The 20,392-nt window shown below is 34.8% G+C and overlaps 3 protein-coding genes across 3 annotated transcripts; all 3 read left to right on the top strand.

Moving 5' to 3' along the window:
* Positions 1–1,809: 1,809 nt before the first annotated feature.
* Positions 1,810–8,449, top strand: LOC146956447 (putative galacturonosyltransferase 6). The gene is made up of 8 exons (XM_085728880.1): positions 1,810–2,055; positions 2,137–2,171; positions 3,269–3,310; positions 3,434–3,569; positions 3,689–4,040; positions 4,614–4,968; positions 6,537–7,052; positions 7,429–8,449. The coding sequence occupies exons 1-8, from the start codon at positions 1,974–1,976 to the stop codon at positions 7,708–7,710; spliced, it is 1,800 nt and encodes a 599-aa protein (XP_085585006.1). The 5' UTR covers positions 1,810–1,973; the 3' UTR covers positions 7,711–8,449.
* A 1,165-nt stretch (positions 8,450–9,614) lies between these two features.
* On the top strand, positions 9,615–10,873 carry LOC146956448 (photosystem II reaction center W protein, chloroplastic-like). Its single transcript, XM_085728922.1, has 2 exons — positions 9,615–9,801; positions 10,444–10,873. The coding sequence occupies exons 1-2, from the start codon at positions 9,705–9,707 to the stop codon at positions 10,758–10,760; spliced, it is 414 nt and encodes a 137-aa protein (XP_085585048.1). The 5' UTR covers positions 9,615–9,704; the 3' UTR covers positions 10,761–10,873.
* Positions 10,874–13,259: 2,386 nt separating this feature from the next.
* GR (glutathione reductase) lies at positions 13,260–20,064 on the top strand. The gene is made up of 11 exons (XM_085728930.1): positions 13,260–13,663; positions 15,066–15,291; positions 15,400–15,678; positions 15,766–15,942; positions 16,569–16,622; positions 16,705–16,853; positions 17,652–17,715; positions 17,821–17,991; positions 18,078–18,215; positions 18,721–18,815; positions 19,825–20,064. The coding sequence occupies exons 1-10, from the start codon at positions 13,302–13,304 to the stop codon at positions 18,760–18,762; spliced, it is 1,662 nt and encodes a 553-aa protein (XP_085585056.1). The 5' UTR covers positions 13,260–13,301; the 3' UTR covers positions 18,763–18,815; positions 19,825–20,064.
* Positions 20,065–20,392: the final 328 nt, after the last annotated feature.

Genomic DNA, 20,392 nt, shown 5'->3' on the forward strand with positions numbered 1-20,392 from the left:
GGTGATAGAAGCAACAAACGCATCGAGTTGGTCTATCTGACGACCATGGAGGACGGCTACGCGGGGATGCGTAATTATTCGTAGGGAGGGATGACACTTGCATACCTATACAACGAGTTAGCTGAGGCCTGTTTGCCCAGAGACAGGCAACTTGGGGGAAGCGTGACACTGCTCACTGTAAGAAAATTTATATTTTATTTTTTTGTTAACTTTTATTTTTTTTTGATAACTATTATTTTTTATGTTATATTTTTCGTGCACAATAATTTATAAATGTGATTTGTATGGTTTGTGCAGGCATGATTTTTGGCGCACTTTCCTAAGTTTTATGATGTTGATCCAAACCCCGACTATGTTGAAAACTTACCGGTTGCGGCGAGGTGGAAGCTTCAAAAGGGTCATGGAGAGGGGGTCACGTATCAGTCATTGCTTGATCGTATTACGTTTGATGACGTATGCTGGAGGCCGTACGAATAGCACAGGGACTTCCAGGCTTTCGAGGAGGTATTCTGGTATTCAGGCTGGATTATGTGCGGTGATCGTAGGGTGTACCGTCACTTGCCCGAGAGGATTTTGAGGCAGTACGGATACGTCCAGACCGTCCCTAGACATCCGTCTGAGATTGTAGAGCTGTCACCGACTGAGATTGTGCAGGCCTTCGTCGACTTGCGCACTCGCACGCTTAAGGCGGCCGATTGGGGTGAGCATGCAGGATAGCATACATGGCGTATGGCAGATGGCTATGTACGATGGTACACCGTTGTGTCTCACCTTCAGATTTTGCCACTTCTTCCGGGAGATATTTCGAGGCCTCCAAATGAGGAGCAGATCATTGCGGAGCAGTGGGAGCGGTACGAGGCGAGAAGCTCGCCTGATACATATGAAATGGTTAGCGGCGCTGTTGCCCATTCTGATGCGTTTTTGGGTCAGGAGGTGATGAGCATGACCCCTCAGCAGTTGTATGCGGCCTTGCATGATGTTAGGCAGCAGATCGCACCGATCATTACCAGGAGGCGAGGCCAGAGGCCGAGGAGGAGGCACCAGCATCAGCAGGACCACGACCAACAGTATGATTACTTGTAGTTCGTTTTTTAGGACTTGTTTTTTAGTTTTGGTATTTTGATGACTTTGGTTTGTATGTTCGTATTCTGACGACATTAGTTTTCATTTCATTGGGATATTTTACTTTCGTTAATGGTAAAAATGTTGGTTTAATTAAGTTGTGCATTTGCGCCAATATTTGTTTTCTGATTTGAACCATTATGCGTAAAAAAAACAGGTACATATGTTGTGTTTTGTGTTTGAAACACATTACAGGTTTAGGATACAAAAGCTACTGCCTCTGCCTTGGCTTCAGGACGCTTCGACAGTTAACTGTCGAGGAAATCCTCGGTAGTTAACTGTCGAGGAAATCTTCGGTAGTTAACTGTCGAGGAAATCCTTGGTAGTTAACTGCTGCCGGTTTCTTGTTTCCTCGGCAGTTTACTACCGAGGGGTATTTTGGTTCTTTACTCGTGTTTCTCAGCCTGTTGAGATGTGTCAACAGCAATTTACATACTTTAGAAATAGATTCAAGATAAAATGGTGAAACCCACACGGATTTTACGCAATAAAATGCGTGAGTGCTAGAGAGAATGTTGAAAAGTGAGTGTTGCTAGCATTCCTCTCCAATTTTCTCATTTTCTCATGTTGATGTACTTATATTCATTCGCGTGACGCGCGTGTGTTGTGTCACAATTGTACCTGCAACGAGAAAGATAAGACACACGACAAAAGTACAAACACACTGGTCTTCACCTAGTGTTACTCACTCCTCCTCCAAATCTATACATTGTTGTTTGTGCTGCGAAAAACACACACATAGCAAAAATGGATAAACAAGAAAGAACAATGTTCAGATCATTCAGTTCCAAGTGTTTAACCCACTTCGCGATCTAAATCTTCCAAATGCACTTGTTTCCCACACTTTCATTATGAAGCTTTTTCGTCAACGCCAAAGGATCCTCATTCTCTCTCTTCTCTTTCTTTCCCTCGTTGCTCCTCTCATTTTCCTAGGTATTCTTCTTCTTCTCCTAAGGACGTGTGGGGCCCATTATTTCTTTTCCATTACTTATTGTGAAATTTCTTGTGTTTCAGGGAGAAGAGAGTTCCTTGAAGATTTGTATCGTGTTGTAAGATTCTCCTTCACCTTGATAGAAGCTTTTTTTTTTCTTACATATAATTTTTTTAACTCTAGTGTTCTAGTGTTATCGAGTTTATAGGTCAATGAAATTTCTTGTGCTTTCTTGGAGTTTAATTGTGGATAATCTGAATCTTAATATTTTCGATTGATTCATGTTAATTACTAGAAAATGTATTGAGTAGGCAATTAAACTTTGAGCCTTTGAGCTATATTGGATAAAGTTCTCAACAATCAGTTGTAGTTTTGAAATAATCTTACAATGATTATGAAATATTAAACTTTTGGCTGGGCCTAACTCAACTTTACAAAACTGACTTGTAAAACGAGGATTGCCCCCACTTATAATCACGTGTTCAGGTCATATCACTTCCAATGTGGGACTCTTAATACACACCCCCCACGCCAAAGATTGGACATTTGGACTGTGACCCGAATAGCCTGATAGTTGAAACCTGATAGTAGGTGGTCCAACGGATTTTGGATAGGCTCTGATAATCTAACTAACCATATCTTCAATATGAAGCTTTTAATTTAAACAATGATATTTCACATTGTTGGTGCGTCAAGTGTGAGTTAAAAGTCTCACATTGGATAAAAATAGTTGACGTGGAGCACTAGGACCTCATATACCTAATGCCTTAAGGTTTTAGGTGAAGATATAGTGTGCAAACTCACTTGTGTGATTGCTCTTGGTCCAATGTGATGATCCAACCCAGTGTTTTAGGTTCCCCGGAGGTCCTAACACATATTAGTTAAAAAGCATTTGCATTTAAACTTTTCAGAAGCTCTACACTCATTGAGATGTACTGAAGTGAACACTTGTCAGATTGTTAGGGACAACTTATGAAAATAACTCATGACATGTCCATAAGCTCTTTTCAACTTATTTTCATAAGCTTTCTATGATAGTTTACGAAAACAACTTATAGTTTATGTGGAAATAATTTGACCATATTTTATCTTTTGTTATAGAAAGAACTCATACATAATGACTTAATAATGACTTTTTTTAAAGTTAATCCAAATACATAGGTTATTATTCTCGACTATGGAAATTGAATTTATTGAATTATGTTTTGATTGCAGACATACAGGACGGATGGTTTGAAGTTAAATGCTGTAGAACAGGTAGTGGGAGATTTGATAAAAAAAATATTTCATTGTCACCTTGAGTTGTTTGTTTTCTCTTCCTAGTGATGAAAGATAAATAATTTAAATTTATGATTGTGATTTGGGCCTTTTTCTTTTTAGATTCAGCAAGATGCTGAAGAATTAGAAGAGCCTAATCGAGTTGTTTACAAAGAAAAAGACGTTTCAACAATTAGTTACAGTTCAGAAAAGAATAGTGATGATGAGGAATCTAGAATTGCAGCTGTTGAAAGAAATGGTTGGTATATGTAGCCATGTAGGTTTATTTTGAATTGTTAAATTTTGAGCCTTTTCAAAATTACACTCAAGTAATTAACTGAAAGGGATTGTGAAATTTGCATCTTTATCAATTTTCAGGATTCAACCATGATGAAAGACAAGACAAGGATGCTCAGAGAAAAGGTTTATCCTCCACAGACAAAGATACAAATGTAAATGATGTTGCGCATGGAACATCGAAGGAGAATATTAAAGTGACCAATAGGCCATCAGGTCGAATAGCAGACCATCATCATATTTTAAACTCTAATTCTCGTGAAGTGAAAAATCAGAAGGTTCAAGAGATTAAAGATAAAATTTTAATGGCTAAAGCATACTTGAAGTTTGCACCACCAAGCAGCAACTCACACTTGAAGGAGCTGGAGCTGCAAATGAAAGAGATGGAGCGAGCAGTAGAAGGAGCCACCCGGGATTCAGATTTGTCAAGGAGGTAAAGTTTCTTACGTAGTTATGTGCTTGCGTTTAGGTCTGAATAGTGTAATTAACAAACACAGTCTTGAAATTTCAAGAGAAAACTAATGGTTTAGTCCTTAAAGGTCTGAATAGTGTAATTAACAAACACAGTCTTGAAATTTCAAGAGAAAACTAATGGTTTAGTCCTTAAAAGATGTATATGTGACACCTTTTTCATTTGGTCCCATAGCTTCTAGTTTTCTGAATTGAATCCTAGTATTTCTTTATTTTGCTTCATTTTGGTACTAAGTATGCATACTACTTATTGAAGCATGTAGGTTGTAGAAAGGGATCAGTAGAAGCAAATTAAACATAAAAGCAGGATTTAAATTTAATCGAGAGTTATTAATGGAGAGATCATTAAGAAACCTCGTATTCTTCGTGGACCAAAACATCATTTTTCTCAAAAGTTCAAAGTAAAATATAGGCGAGAAACTAATGAGTAACATCGTTGGTCTTCCAGTGAAAAAGTATCCATCTAGAAAGTTGATGTTATGCGAATTCTGAAATTGATGATATTTTACAATATGAAAACAATCGAAGTTCACAGTGTGTTGCAGGCAATGAGACACATGGAGGCCTCACTGTCTACTGTCAGCCGTTCTGTCTCAGACTGTTCTGTGGCTTCTAAGCTTCAAGCAATGAAGCGCAAAACTGAAGAGCAAGTTCGTTTTCAGAGAAGTCAGGCAACATATCTTGTTAATCTTGCTGTACGGACTGCCCAAAAAAACTTTCACTGTCTTTCTATGCGGCTGACTGCTGAATATTTTGCCCTAAGACCTGAGGAGAGAAAGCTTCCAAATGAAAATAAGATTCATCATCCAGAACTTTATCATTATGTTGTCTTCTCTGACAATGTTCTGGCATGTGCAGTTGTTGTTAACTCTACTGTCTCAACTGCCAAGGTAAATACCTTATTATTTCATATGAATTTAACTTCCACTGGCTATGGTGGGAGCTTTGTAGCACTAGGTTGCTTCTTTTTCCCATTGCCATTCTTTATTTTTACTTTTCAGCTACTGTATTTGTTGTTACTCCTAATTCAACTGCTGAAAAAGAAAAAAAATACCAGCAAATACCAATAGGTTTAGTTATAAAAAAATTCAACATTGAGAATCGTAAAGTTAGTCCCTTAGTGGGGTTAGTTGGACTGTTGATGCTTGTCAAGTCTCTTCCATATTGGCTAAAAGTGCTTGTTTTTCTTCTCTATTTTCTTCACATTGAAATCGTGAACGAAAGAGCAAGTGGTAAGAACATGATCCGTCATTATAATCCTTCCTTGAACCTTATCAGTACATAGCATTTCATTTTTGGCTATATTAGTGCAATTTGAATGACATGCAACATTGGGTGTTGTGCTGCACTTACTGCAAAACTAGGCTGCGTAAACTGTAAATACTTGATATATAATATTTCATTATAGAAATTGTTACTATAATTGATACTCCTTCATAATGCCTCCCTTTAACTTCAAATCTAATACCTCTCTACTGCGCTTATAACTGGATTCTCTTTTTCTCAAAAGGAAAGGTATTGTTAATCACATCACATACACCATTAACTAATGCATAAGCAGTTGTTTTCCAGTTAGGAGGAACTCTTTTAACCTTAATAGCTGTTGCAGCGTAAACAAGATGAGAGAGAGATAAAAATGGTATAAGCTTCCCTAATAAGTAGTTTTTTCTTAGATGAGTCCTGGCTCTCTGAATCAGATCCTGTTTCTTAATCTTGATTTGTAAAACAAACAATGGATTCATTTCAATATATTTACAGTACAGTGATAATTTATTTTGGGAATCTGCAAGAAAGTTCTTGTTTAAGTATATTTAAGACATCTTTAGATTAGTATCTAAAATCTTTAGAACATACATTGAAGTCAGTTAATCATCTAATTATGGACGGGAACTTAGGATTTTGTGATATTTTCTTATGGCCGAGGTACTAGTAATACAATTAGACGGTAAAAATGGATTCTAGGGACGAACCGATAAAATTCAAGTCTCAAGTGTAGGGATTCTAATGATTTAGAATAGAATCCGATACAAAGGAGAAATTGTCATGAATATTTGAGAGTAAGAGTTTTAGGATTTTAGAGAGAAGAAGGTAATTGTTGAAATGTTTGATTGATTCTCAAATGAGGTACAAGACCATGTTTAAATATAACCATCAAGGATAAAGGGTAAAATGACCTAATGTAAAATTAGCTAATAACTAGTACTTAATTATTCGTTTACATACTAGACCTGATTATGTATTAGTATAAATAGGAGTATTAGACTAAGGTGCTATAATCTGTAACAAGAGTATATCCTTCCCATCAATAGTATGCTCCGTGTCATTGTTGGGTGTCTTTCTTGTTTTTCAGTATTCATAAACCTATATCAGTTGTTATTATTTACTCGATGTTAATTATTCAGATTATTCAGCTTGAATATAATGGCAAGAAAGCTTGATAGTGACTTTTTAACTGCAGGAACCAGGGAAACTTGTTTTCCATATAGTGACTGATTCTCTCAACTTGCCAGCGATCTCGATGTGGTTCTTGATAAACTCTCCTGGCAATGCTACTGTCCATATACAGAGCACGGACAACATTGAATGGTTGTCGAAATACAATACCTTCGTTAAAAATGGTAACAGCGATCCAAGATACACTTCTGAATTGATCTACTTGCTTTTCTACCTGCCAGACATTTTCACTGCCCTAAATAAGATCGTGATCTTTGATCATGATGTGGTGGTTCAACAAGATCTCAGTGAACTATGGAATGTCAATATGAATGGAAATGTTAATGGAGCTGTTGGAACTTGTCAGGAAGGCAAAACCCCATTTCATAGGATTGATGCGTTCATAAACTTCTCAGATCCACTAATTGGAGAGAGTTTTGATGTCAATTCTTGCACATGGGCATTTGGAATGAATTTGTTTGATTTGCAACAATGGAGGCGACATAATTTAACGGCTGTCTATAACAAATATTCACAAATGGTATGGTTACAAAAATGTCTTTACTTTCAGTACTTTAGTATGATTCTGCTATTTACTGCCCAATCAAGTTTCTCACATCTAATTCTCATCAACTCTTCAGTTAGGCTCATTGATTAGGTTATGGAGAGTTAAAGAATTGCTGCCATGGCATTTGAACTTGTTATTTTCTTTTTATTTTTATTTTAAATTTTGATGGTTTGATCAGATTATTTGGGAAAATGTCTTATCATTCCAATTACTATTTGAAAATTGAGATGTGTGGGCCTGTTTTTATCATTGTTTGGAAGTTTGACCAGAACAAAAAATGTTTCCTGCAATATTTTCTTTCAGATAAAATTTATAATGCATACAAATTTGTTGGGGTGAATGGTTGCAGGGTTCTGAGAAGCCATTGTGGAATTGGAACGTTGCACGTATGCCTTTAGGTTGGCTCACCTTCTATAACAAGACAGAGGTGTTGGACAGACGATGGCACATTCTTGGCCTTGGTCATAACTCAGGAGTCGATCGAAATGAGATTGAGCAGGCTGCCGTTATACACTATGACGGGATTAGGAAGCCATGGTTAGATATTGCAATGGGCAGATATAAAGGTTATTGGACCAAATTTTTGAATTTTGACCACCCTTTTCTACAACAGTGCAATCTCCAGCCATAGCTGAAAATCTAAAACTGTCCACTTCTCTTGTTGACAAGTCTGGTAGCACATTAATCGCTTGATTCACTTTATTCTTTCTGTGATTCTTGTTGTATAGTTCTCCATCCTTCCCGAAAACGTTCTCTCCAATTTACAGTTACAATCAAGATAAGTGTCAGTGATGAGTGTTTTAGTGGACACTGATGCTACTGCTTCTTGTGAGTCTACACTCTACATAGTTGCTCTCTTAATTCACGCCAACGTTCTTTGTTATTTTGTTCGGCGTGCCAACCAGGAGTTGCACTATGTTTTACATGGAAGAACAAATTTACAAATCAGAATAGAGATGATGGCTGCATTTTGATTTTTTTTTAGTATGATTTGATCTTTAATCTTTACACGGTGGAAAGGAAAGACCATTGTGCAATCTTTCCAACAGCCAAGACCAGTATGACCTAGTTGTGTTTCATTTTCTGGCGGTTATGGAAGACCGAAGATCAGAAGTGAAACTGAACAGCAACCAAAGGTTAGAAAGGTCTGGAATGGCTGAAGAGGTCTGTTATATCTCTCAACATTGTAAGATTAGTTCAAAATTGTCATCATTCTGATAAAAAATTTCACGTGGTTGTGCTATGGCCCCTCAAATATTTTGAAGGGGCTATTGGAAAATATCTGATGTTATTGCCCTGTATTTTGAATGGAATCAGCTGTTTGTGTGTTTTGCTAATTGCTATTGGAAAATAGTTGGTTTGAGAAACAATTTATTTCCTATTTGTATTTTATTTAAAAAAAAACTGTTTTTATTTTGATTATTACCAATGATACCATGGTAAAAACTCTTGAATAAGAGCTTTGTTGCTACAATATTATTTAATTTTTTAATTTTTTTGTTAATAATGTGATTTGCATATTTGGATTGACGATTGACTCAGGATAATATTGATAGACTAGCCATTGCAATTTTGACAAAAGTTATATTTTACTCCCTCCGTTCCCGATTATAAACATATTTGACTTTTTAGGTTCATTCAATTAATGATGTATGTGGTTCATATTATGGACCATATACATTGTTAATTGAATGAACCTAAAAAGTCAAATTTACTTATAATTGGGAACAAAGGGAGTATAGTTTAAACAATTACGATGACGCTAGATTCTATTTCGGTGACTTCAAAGCAGGAAAGTCACATTGATTTTATTGTAATTTTGTACATTTTATGAAAGAGAGATGAGAAGAAATAATAAAATAAAATGAGTGTAATATAAGATAATAAAGATAGACACAAAGTCACAATGACGTTTGCACTAAAGTCATCGAAGTGGGATCCGAAACTATGATTTTGTTGGATTGGGGATTCAATAGCTTTAAGACAAAAAAGTCACGATGACTTTGTGTCTATCTTTCTCTTGTATTATTTTCTCTATCATCTTTTTATTATTTCTTTTTCATAAAACACACGAACTTACATTAAAGTCATCATGAGTTTTTCACCTCAAAGTCACTTAATCATAATCCGATTTTGTCAAACTAATCGTCGGTCTAAACATGCACCAAATTTAACTTGAGAGATTAGTCAGCATATTACAACTTACCAAATACCTAATTTATAAAATATATAACAAAATTGTAACTTATTTTCACCTTTTTTTCTTGTCAATACACTAAAGTTATTTGAAACCAAATTTAAGCTCAAAGTATATACGTCCATTGATCTAATTATGTTGACGAAGAAAGAAGGGTTTGGCGTAATGTGGGGGTAACAATTGGCCATGAAATAGATCACCCGACACGTGGAAAAAAATAATTGGAGTAATGCAGATAAGAAAATCCAACCATGAGCTTCAATCTATCCTTGTTTTGTGGTGCATGGACAACCTTTGCATTCATATTATTAATTTTAAACAACTTCACTTAAACTAGTATCTGGAAGGCAGAAGAGAAGTAGCTTGGTCATACTCTGTCACCTCACTCCATAATCATCCACACTTACTAAAACAAAAATTAAATTAAAATGGCAACCATCTCAGCTACCACTACAACTGCATCGATCACCCGTGCATGTCTTGCACAAAAGAGACCTCTTGCAGTTTCATCCTCTCCTGTTCTTGGTATGTTGTTCTTCCTTGATTTTCATCCTAAATATTGAATAGCATGATACTATATCTTTCAATGTCTGATTTATTTACTTACAAGTTACAATTTTCTAGAGAATTTTATTTGTACTTCTGTGGACAGAGATATATATGTTTTAAGATTGGCACCCAATAGTCTCTCATATTTATCAATTTAGAATGCATTAGTTAGTGCATGTTTGATGTTACGGTAAGTTTGATTGTTGAAGATCCAACATGTGGTTTTTGATTTTGTCAAACTCGGTGCAAATTCAAACTTGCACTAAGTTACTAAACTTCCAAGACTACCCTCCCAATTTTGTAATGATGAAAAACTATTTGTCGATTTTTTTTCTCGGGGACTAAACTTTATTTCATAACTTTTATTGAGGACTAGAATAGTGTTTTAAAATTTGAACCATTTTATACTATGGCTCGATTATTTTGGCAATTCGATCACGGATCTGTCCTGATTCAAGCAATTGAAGGTGGTTGAATCATGATTCAGATGTCTCGCTTGTTTGATATTTGGTTCAGTTTTTAAAAAATGAGACTAATTATGATTGTCTACTCCATTTTTAATCGACGGAGGTTTGGATGATTTTGATTGATAAATTAACATTCAATCATTTTATTCAGGATTGCCAACAATGGCTAAGGTGGGAAGAGTGAGGTGTTCGATGGAGGGAAAGCCTTCTTCTGTGAGTGAAAGCAACTCAAACATTGGAATGGGATCATCTTTGTTTGCAGCTGCATGTGCTGCAGCTATGTCAAGCCCAGCAGCCATGGCATTGGTGGATGAAAGAATGAGCACTGAAGGAACCGGGCTTCCCTTTGGACTCAGCAACAACCTTCTTGGTTGGATCCTTTTTGGTGTGTTCGGTCTTATCTGGGCTCTCTACTTTATCTACGCCTCGAGTCTTGAAGAGGATGAAGAGTCTGGATTATCCCTTTAAATTGCTTGAAATGAATCATGGAATGTAGCAAAGTACTTCAGTTATTTTCTGTGATGATATTATGTATCTAAGTAATAACTTGTGCTGTTCATTATTACCTCTTCTTTTCTTAAGCTCTTAATCTTCATTACTTTGTTTCAGTTATGTGTATAATTCGTTCACTAATTACACATAAAAATGCATTAACAATTCAACAAACAACAACCAAACTTTGTCCTAGTAAGTAGGGTTGGTTACACTCAGGGGCAAAGCCAGACAAACTTAGCTCAGGCGCCAATTTATAAGTATGAGAAGATAAAAATACAGTATTAGATAAGAATTTGAATGAAAATAGCAGTGGGAAAAATGAGTTAAAGATGAACGAATTACTCATTGTTTTGTGTTTGTGAATTCCAACCAGTGCATCTGAGTGAAGACTTGTTGCGAAAAATAAGATACTAGCTCTAATTTATTTTGATTTGGAACTTAAATTTACAGAAGAACAAGTGAAGGAAGAAAATAAAATGAAGAATGACATATCTATGTGTATCTCAGCATCAAAATATCACACATGCTATTTTTTTTTCTTAATAAAACTTGTTTAAAATGTTAACCGTGCAAACACAATGCAACATAAATGAACAATTCGAGAAAAAACCCTAAAGGATCAATCCGAGAAAATGATCAAACTTAAAGGACTATGGTGTAATTTAGCCTATTATTTGATAAAATAAACTCACTTTTAAAATATTGAATCATACACAAATTAAATTTTTTTAGGAGCATTTGAATAAAATGATAAGGGATATCTTCCACCTTATTTAGAGATACGAATTCAAATCCAATCATAAGAATGCAATAGTGTTAAATTTTTTGAATGAGAGTTTTGTCATCTATCACAGTCATACCTAACTTAAGATATAAATCTCTTCAGTTTCGCATAAAATATATCACTAAAAAACACAAATTAAATTTGTTAACTTGTTATTAAAAAAAATAATTCAATCAAATTTTTTGAAGTCCCAAAATTAACCTTATGTAACCATACTATTAGGATTGACTTATTTAACTTATAACATAAATTTTGTGAGAATAATTAGAAGAACTTACGAATACAACTTATGACATTTTTCATAAGCTCTTTTCAACTTAATTTTATAAGTTCTCCAAACTAACTTATGAAAAAAACTTATAACATGTATTCAAAAAACAATTTAACTTTATTTTCCCTAAAATAAAATTAACTTTATTTTATCTTTTTCTATAAATAAATCTATACATAAAAAACTTATGATAATAAGCACTTATGCTTAACACAAAGTTAAGAAAACGGTCGGTAAGCTGTGACGACGAACGAATCCAAATGTAGCGTGCGTGCGTGCGAACTGCGAAGTGCCAGCCAAAAGACCAATTTGTAGGAAGTTATACCCTGTACCCCTGCATTTATACCTTCACCCAACAAACCATTTCAATTTCCAATTTTACCCCTTTTATTTTTTGACTTCACCCCCACATAATATTTCCCACTTAAATTTTGTTTCTGTGTTGCAAAAAATGTAAATGAAAGATTTCCAGAATTAGCTTCTCTAACATCGTATGATACCCTCCCTATGGATTGAGGTTTATCATCTTCGAGAGATCAAACGGCTGCCACTCCTAATACCATCCAAAAGCAAAAATTGGAGCATCAATCAACAAAATTCAAATCGCCGCCGACGACCGCCGCAAATTGAGTCACGTCCTTGGATTGGAAACAACCATTGTTGTAATTGAGTCGTGGCTTGTGCTGCCATTTTTGCAAAGCATTCACATATCTCGTGATTGGGATTTATCCAACCCTTATGTTTTGGATTTTCTTGTTAGAATGTTAACAGATCGGGCAAACTTTGAGTTTAATATTGGTCATCTTGTTTATTGAATTCTGGAATTTAATCCAACACAATTTATTGAATTCATTGGGATTTTTTTTTGAAGGATGAATTCATTGGGATTAACTCTATAGATAGGCATCTTCTTGTTTCAAAATTGTTAGTTTCAGTGTTGAAAATTAATCCAATTTAACCTAATTACCGTTTACAATAAATAAATCTATTACATTTTATTTTCTTTTTTATCGATTTTTATTTTTCAGATTTGTGATCATGTTTTGTTCCAATTCATTATTGCAACTTGTAATATGATTTATTTATTTTTTATAAGGGATAAATTTTGTTTGTTAATTATCTTTTTTTATACAACTTTATAAGGGATTGTTTTTTAAAAATTCTGTTAAATATGATGAATTTTAGTTCCTGAAATCTTTCTTCAATTGTTCCCCGTACAATTTTGACAATTCCCAAAATGGTTTGTGGGGGTGAAGTCAAATGAAAAAAAAAGGGTAAAATTGGAAATTTTTGTGATTTTTAGGGGTGAAGGTATAAATGTAGGGGTATAGGGTATAATTTCCCAATTTGTATTAATTTCCCAATTTGTATTATTCAACTCATAGATATATATATTCGCATTATTGACGTGTTAAATAAGCACTTTGGAGAAGCAGAGAGAGAAGAAAAAACAAAACTAATGAAGCAAGCAGCAATGGCTACTTCACTTTCCCTCTCTTGTTCTTCTCCCTTACTTACCCGAAACACTCTCTTCTTCACCAAAACCTTCCCATTCTCTCGCTCCTTCTCTCTCACACCTTCTCTCTCCACCAAAACCCTAATCTCTCAATCCCCTCCCCACCGCACCTTCGCTGTCCGCGCTGAATCGCAAAACGGCGTCGACCCCACCGGCCACTATGACTTCGACCTTTTTACCATCGGTGCCGGAAGCGGAGGTGTCCGTGCCTCTCGCTTTGCCTCGAATTTTGGTGCTAACGCTGCTATCTGTGAGCTTCCGTTCTCCACAATCTCATCGGATACCGCCGGAGGTGTCGGCGGCACGTAAGTTCCTCTTCCATAGCTTGGGGTTTCTTATTCCGTTTTTTAGTTAATTTCACAGTTCGTTGAAAGTGTCCAACCTAGCAATATCGGTATAACCAAATGAGCTACGTTTTACGAACAATTCCAGATGTTGTTAATATGATGTGGGTGTGAAAAATGTACTAATAGTAAGTAAATGAATAGTGCTGTTGTATACATATGTCTATCTAATAATTGTAATGAGAACGTTGTAAAAATGGAATTGGCTAATTACATGATATTATGGTGCTTTGCTTTTTTTTATGCAAATCATAAGAACAAGTGATAGAACTTTAACATGAACATGAGTTTTTACTTTTTTACCTTATTGACTTGCTAATTTGCTCCTGTTCGCTTTGGTTAAACATTGTTGATTTTTTCTCCGTGTCTTTCTGAAAGGAGATGTGTTATTTGAATAACCAACTTTTTAGGTGGTTAATTTAGTTGAAACATGTGGTTAATCATGGTATATGGTTCATGGATATAACATGTGTCTAAACTCATTAACTAATACTACTACCCTTGTCTCTAAATATAGGACCCCATTTGACAAAAACACGAGAATTAAGAAAGTTGGTTGTGATATTAAGTTTGTTGACAGTTAATACTATATTGTTTTAAAATTTTATCCCAATGATTTCATCATAGAGAGCATTTATTATAAATTGTTGTGTTAGAAGAACACATATATTAGGAGGAAGAATTAAGATTTGAACACTAGACTGGTTGGGTTTGTGGTTATTGAAGTTGAAATAAAGATGAAGAACTATATAGAGAAAGTAAAAAAACCATTTTTTTTTTCAGAGAAAAAACTCATTTTTAAGAGAAGCATTTCTTTGGCTTGTTGAAGTGTGGTATTGTGGTAGTTGTTTCTTAACAGAAGATTTTTTGTATTGATTATTAGGAGTGGGTTTACTGAGTCAGGCACAACGAAAGAGATGAGCAATATTTTTTTTGAAGTTTGAATAAAAAAATAAAATCGTGTGTATCTAAAACCAGGGAAGCCGGTTATCCCGTATTTGGTTTTTGGAAAATGGTACTTGGACCAACAGTTTAAAAATTGTTTAAGAGAGAGTTTGAGAGAGGTTGTCTTTAGCATTCCTCTAACTTCAGTAGCTGTTAATTTGAACGTGATTAACCACTACTTTCAAGTCTTTAGATTTATATGTAGTTGAACACCTGAAAATTATGGTTAACCACGCCCAAATACGTGGTTAATGAGATTTGACATCTGATATTATCCATTAACTATCTATTGAATGTAATTAACCACTCATTTAAACTGTGTTGACCACCTTAAAAGTTGTCATGAAAGTTGTTCAAATTTGGTTGTATAAAAAATCAATTCTCTTCTAAAACCATCTACATGCATATCTTTGTGCAGCTGTGTAATACGTGGATGTGTGCCAAAGAAATTACTCGTCTATGCCTCAAAATTTTCTCACGAATTTGAAGAAAGCAATGGTTTTGGATGGAAATATGACAGTGAACCTAAGCATGATTGGAGTAGTTTGATTGCTAATAAAAATGCTGAGTTGCAGAGGCTTACTGGCATCTACAAGAATATTTTGAAAAATTCTAATGTCAAGTTGATTGAAGGCCGTGGAAAGGTGGGATGATTCTTTGGATCCATTTCCATGTAATAAATAGCTTTGTAATTTTAAAAAAGAAAAAAGATCAAATTTTTATTGTGCTGATATTGCTTTTGTAATTCACAGATTGTAGATCCTCACACAGTTGATGTTGATGGGAAGTTATATACAGCCAAACACATTTTAGTTTCAGTTGGAGGTCGTCCCTTCATTCCTGATATTCCTGGAAAGGAATATGCAATAGATTCAGATGCTGCCCTTGATTTACCATCAAAACCTGAGAAGATTGCCATTGTTGGTGGGGGTTACATTGCCTTGGAGTTTGCTGGTATCTTTAATGGTTTGAAAAGCAATGTTCATGTATTTATACGACAAAAGCAGGTTTTGCGAGGATTTGATGAAGAGGTAAGCAAGCATGGACAATACAATGTATTGAATCGTTACTTTGTGTCAACTCTTTCTTCACATTCAAACTATAAATTATGTCTGCAGATTAGAGATTTTGTCGCAGAAAATATGGCTCTAAGAGGTATTGAATTCCATACTGAGGAGTCTCCTGTAGCTATCACTAAGGCAGCTGATGGCTCACTCTCTTTAAAGACCAGCAAAGGTACCGTGGATGGTTTCTCTCATATTATGTTTGCTACAGGACGCAAACCTAATACTAAGGTATGAAGTTTTGATTATGTAGTTTTACTTGTAGTTGACTGTTTCAAAACTAAGTAAAGTTCCAGCAAATACTCTTTTAGCATCACTACCAAAAAAAGATTATAAGCACTACCAAAAAAAAAAATACTCTTTTAGCGTATGAAATAATTTGGAGGGAAGATTTTTATTTGTGCCTTCCAATAATTACCTTCAATCAGAAAGTCATTGAAAAGGACATGAAAAAGAGAATATAATTTATCAAATAAAGATAGTTTAAACATAGTCTTATTTATTCACTTAAATGTCAATATTTTCCCATGATACACTTTTAGGACTTGAAATGTATGTCTTTAAAAAAATGACACACTCCTTCAGCCCCTTGCTTAATATTACATGAATAATTATGTGCTGATGCTGAAAGCTAATTTCCATATTTATCAAAATTAGGAACTATTGAACTCCAGTGTCCTTGAGGGTTGGCTAATTTTAATTCCACATGCTTCTTAGTTGGCTCAATTTCCATACGGCTTGCATGTTCTTGAAGTTTAGTTAAATTTTACCGTTTCAACTGTCTGTTTATCTTATTCATGTTACAGAAAGAGCTAATAACATGGTTGATTCATTTATGAACTACAATTTCACTGCAGAATTTAGGACTGGAGTCTGTTGGTGTGAAGATTGCTAAAGATGGATCAATAGAGGTAGTGTAAGCTTATCATTACTCATTAGTTTCTATATGATAAATATTCATATGATCGCTCAGTGTTACTCCCATTCACCCAGGTTGATGAATACTCTCAAACATCGGTTCCTTCAATTTGGGCAATCGGAGATGCTACAAACAGGATAAATCTCACTCCAGTTGCTTTGATGGAGGGAGTGGCATTAACGAAAACATTGTTTCAGAATGAGCCAACAAAACCTGATTATAGGTAATATACATTGTTTCAGAATGAGACAACAAAACCTGATTAAAGATTGACTTCAGTGACCAGTGTGTGGTTGTATATCATCAACTGACTTCTTAGTCATTATCATAATCCAACTGCTTAACCATTTATAATGATCTCCCTGATCTTGCTTAACAAGCATTAAAAATTGATTTGGTTTTTATTTGTTTGAACTTTGAAAAGTATTATGTTTATCAATCTATTTTTTCGTCTATCAATCTTAGATAATTAGCAAATTGACAATGTGTTTTTGACACGAATTTGTATGGCGAGGTTTATTACACCATTTTTTTTTTAAACTATTACACCATTGTTTCTTAAATGGTCAAGATGCTACAGTTTGTAAATATATGTGTGTAACATCATGACGAGAGCTTTAATGGTTTAAAAGAGGTGGAAAAAGGAAAATGACTAGAGGATTTTTAGCAAAGTTTGATATTTTGGTTTTTGATATGTGTAACTATGTGTGATCGAGCTTGCTGCCGGTGGTTGTTGTAGTTGCTGCGAAGTGCTATTTTTAGCAAAGTTTGATATTTTGGTTTTTGATATGTGTAACTATGTGTGATCGAGCTTGCTGCCGGTGGTTGTTGTAGTTGCTGCGAAGTGCTAACTATGCAAATTTTGTTTATTTTCCTAGTCATCTCATTTTTTGCACATATTTATGATTAAAATTTGTTTCACATTTTCATTTGTAGATATATTGAATGGCAGCTATAATCTGGTCTGCTTTAAGTATTTCATAGCCTCCTAACAGATTGTGTTACATTCTTTCTTTTATAGAGCTGTTCCTGCTGCTGTGTTCTCCCAACCACCAATTGGAGGAGTTGGTCTCACAGAGGAGCAGGTGAATGACCTATGGCAGGCTAAATCCATTGAGATCAATGATCTTCTGAATATTTTGATGAATTATACAAATTATGATTTACTAACATTTTGGTTATTTGCACAGGCTGTAGAACAATATGGCGATATTGACGTCTACACAGCAAATTTTAGGCCACTGAAGGCCACCCTCTCTGGGCTTCCAGACCGGGTTTTTATGAAACTAATAGTGTCTGCAAAAACAAATGAAGTTCTGGGTTTGCACATGTGTGGGGATGATGCTCCTGAAATTGTGCAGGTTTTTGTCTTTACTGCAGTTTTTATATTACTCAGATAATGATACATGAGTATTCTCTTATTTATAAGATTTTGCATGATAAACAGGGGTTTGCAGTTGCTATTAAAGCTGGATTGACAAAGGCAGACTTTGATGCTACTGTAGGCATTCACCCAACCGCAGCTGAGGAGTTTGTCACCATGAGGACTCCCACTAGGAAGATTCGAAAGAGCCTTGATTCACAGGTAAATCAAGGATTCTCAGCCAGTGTCTTCCGTTGATATCTTGTGCAGAAATTATCCTGCATTCTGTTCAGCATACTAAATATTGTGATGATTTCTTAACCATTAATGAATACGTCGACTTCCGTTGCCTTGTACTTGAGAATTGAAAGACTTTAGAATTCTTAAAAAAAAAAAAAAAAAAAAAAACAAAAGAAAACTTCCCTGTGCAGGCCATGATTACTTGGGTCTGTTGATCAAATCAACAGCCTGCTGTCACCCCTTTCCCTCACGAAGAAGTCTAGCAATATGATACTTAATTCATTTGGGTGATAAAACCACATGTCATTATTCATATGGAAATGATATATGGTACAAAATTGGGTACACAAAAGATAGCTTGAAAAACATGTTTTCTTAGTAGTATTTTGTTTTTCATTTCCAACCATGTTTTTATGGTTCTCTTAGCATGCTATTGGTTCTTTTCTAAAAAATTTCGTAATGGTTGTTTTGTTTTAATATATTCTAGGGAAAGCCAGACTCTGAAGCAAAAGCTGTAGCCGGAACTTAACAATATTGCTTTGCTTCAATTGTTATACCAGAGAAACTTGCCGATGCCTTAAGGTAAGGGTGAAATACTATTTCTTGAGAAATGCATTTTTTGCTTAGATGCTGCATTTTGTTGTGATAAATAAGAACTTTTGTGTTATACTATGGCACTATACTAGATACTAGGTTTAGGTGCTCTCTCTTGGCTCTCTTCTCTATTATTATCAACCCTTGGTTTTGGACATTCAATAAAAAATTTGCTTGAATTTAGTTCCCCAATTTCCCATTTCTTATTACCTACGAAATCCATTTTTTTTAATTTTTTTTCTCTCCATTGATGGTTCATGTGGGTCAGAAATTGATGTAGTTACAAAACTCAGAATTTGGTAGATAGTTACAAAATTTGAAGTATCTTGTGGTAAGCAAGTTTAGGGTCTGTAATGGAGAAATTTCAGGTTTTGTTATTTTAAACTTCATATTTTGATTAAATGATTTTTTGTGGAATTAATAAAGTTTTAAATGATTTATTCACAAAAAAAAGGTTTAAAATGATTAAGTTGGTTCAGCATGTGGAGATTTTTAGGAAAAGGGGAATTTGGGGGGTAGATTAGGGGTAACTGAGAGGACTTGATTTCAACTTGCATGTTTGTTAATCATAATATAAGAACCGAAAATGTAGCCAAGTCTTTTACTATCTTATCCATGTGTTATAGCGGCAATATGATACTTTAAACCAAAAAATGATATAAAATTAAATACAGATATCTAAAGTCTTTTTTTTTATTTTTTATAACACAGTATTATTGTTATAATAATCATTTACCATTGTATAAAATCCACTACCACTACTACTTATTCTTTGAACTCTTTGTTGTGCTTGCTTGTGTTGAAGAAACTCCCAACCCAAAATGGCAGGAATGTATGTTTTTTATGACCTGTAGTCTCTTGTATCCTTACCAATGCAACATGTTTCCGGCGTTTGTCATGTTCTAATATATTATTGAGCAATTGAACAATGTTAATAAATGAATGCAATTTTAGCAACTCTGACAGACTAGATGAATTTTTAATAATGTTTACGCAGGCTTGCTTTTTCGAATGATCTCCGGCAACTGAGCTTTCAAGACAATACATGAAATAGCGGGGTGAGCTCATTTGAAAAGGGCGGAATGGAATTTTGGGAGCTATTATGTGCCATTTGTAATTTATTTTTCGCTTTCACCTCATCCCTTTGTACATATTCAGAGGAAATCTCATGAGGGACCTTAATGTTAAATAAAATGATCTATCTTATTTAATTTGAAGCAGTTGGAGTTGAGACACAGCATGGTTAGTATAATTAGATTTAAGTAGAATATTAACTTTTCAAACTTTTCGCATGGAAAAGTGGATTAATTTATCCTGCACAAAATAGGATGGGGTAGATTGATTCAATTTGTGTGTTGAAATGCATCCAAATATTTAAAAAAATAAATAAATAACATCATCTTGAATAAATTTTAGCCTTTAATTCTTCACTGGAATAGGGTGGGAAGAATTTTCCCATACCAATTCAACTTCATCTTGTCTCTTGTATACTTCGAATGATGGATGAATAGCAATGCAGCTCTTGGATCGAATAATGGGTCTCAAGCAGTCTAAGTTAGAATCAG

This window comes from Medicago sativa, chromosome 1, assembly GCF_051527215.1.
Source record: "Medicago sativa cultivar Bolivia chromosome 1, Bolivia_mono, whole genome shotgun sequence".
NCBI lineage: Eukaryota > Viridiplantae > Streptophyta > Magnoliopsida > Fabales > Fabaceae > Medicago > Medicago sativa.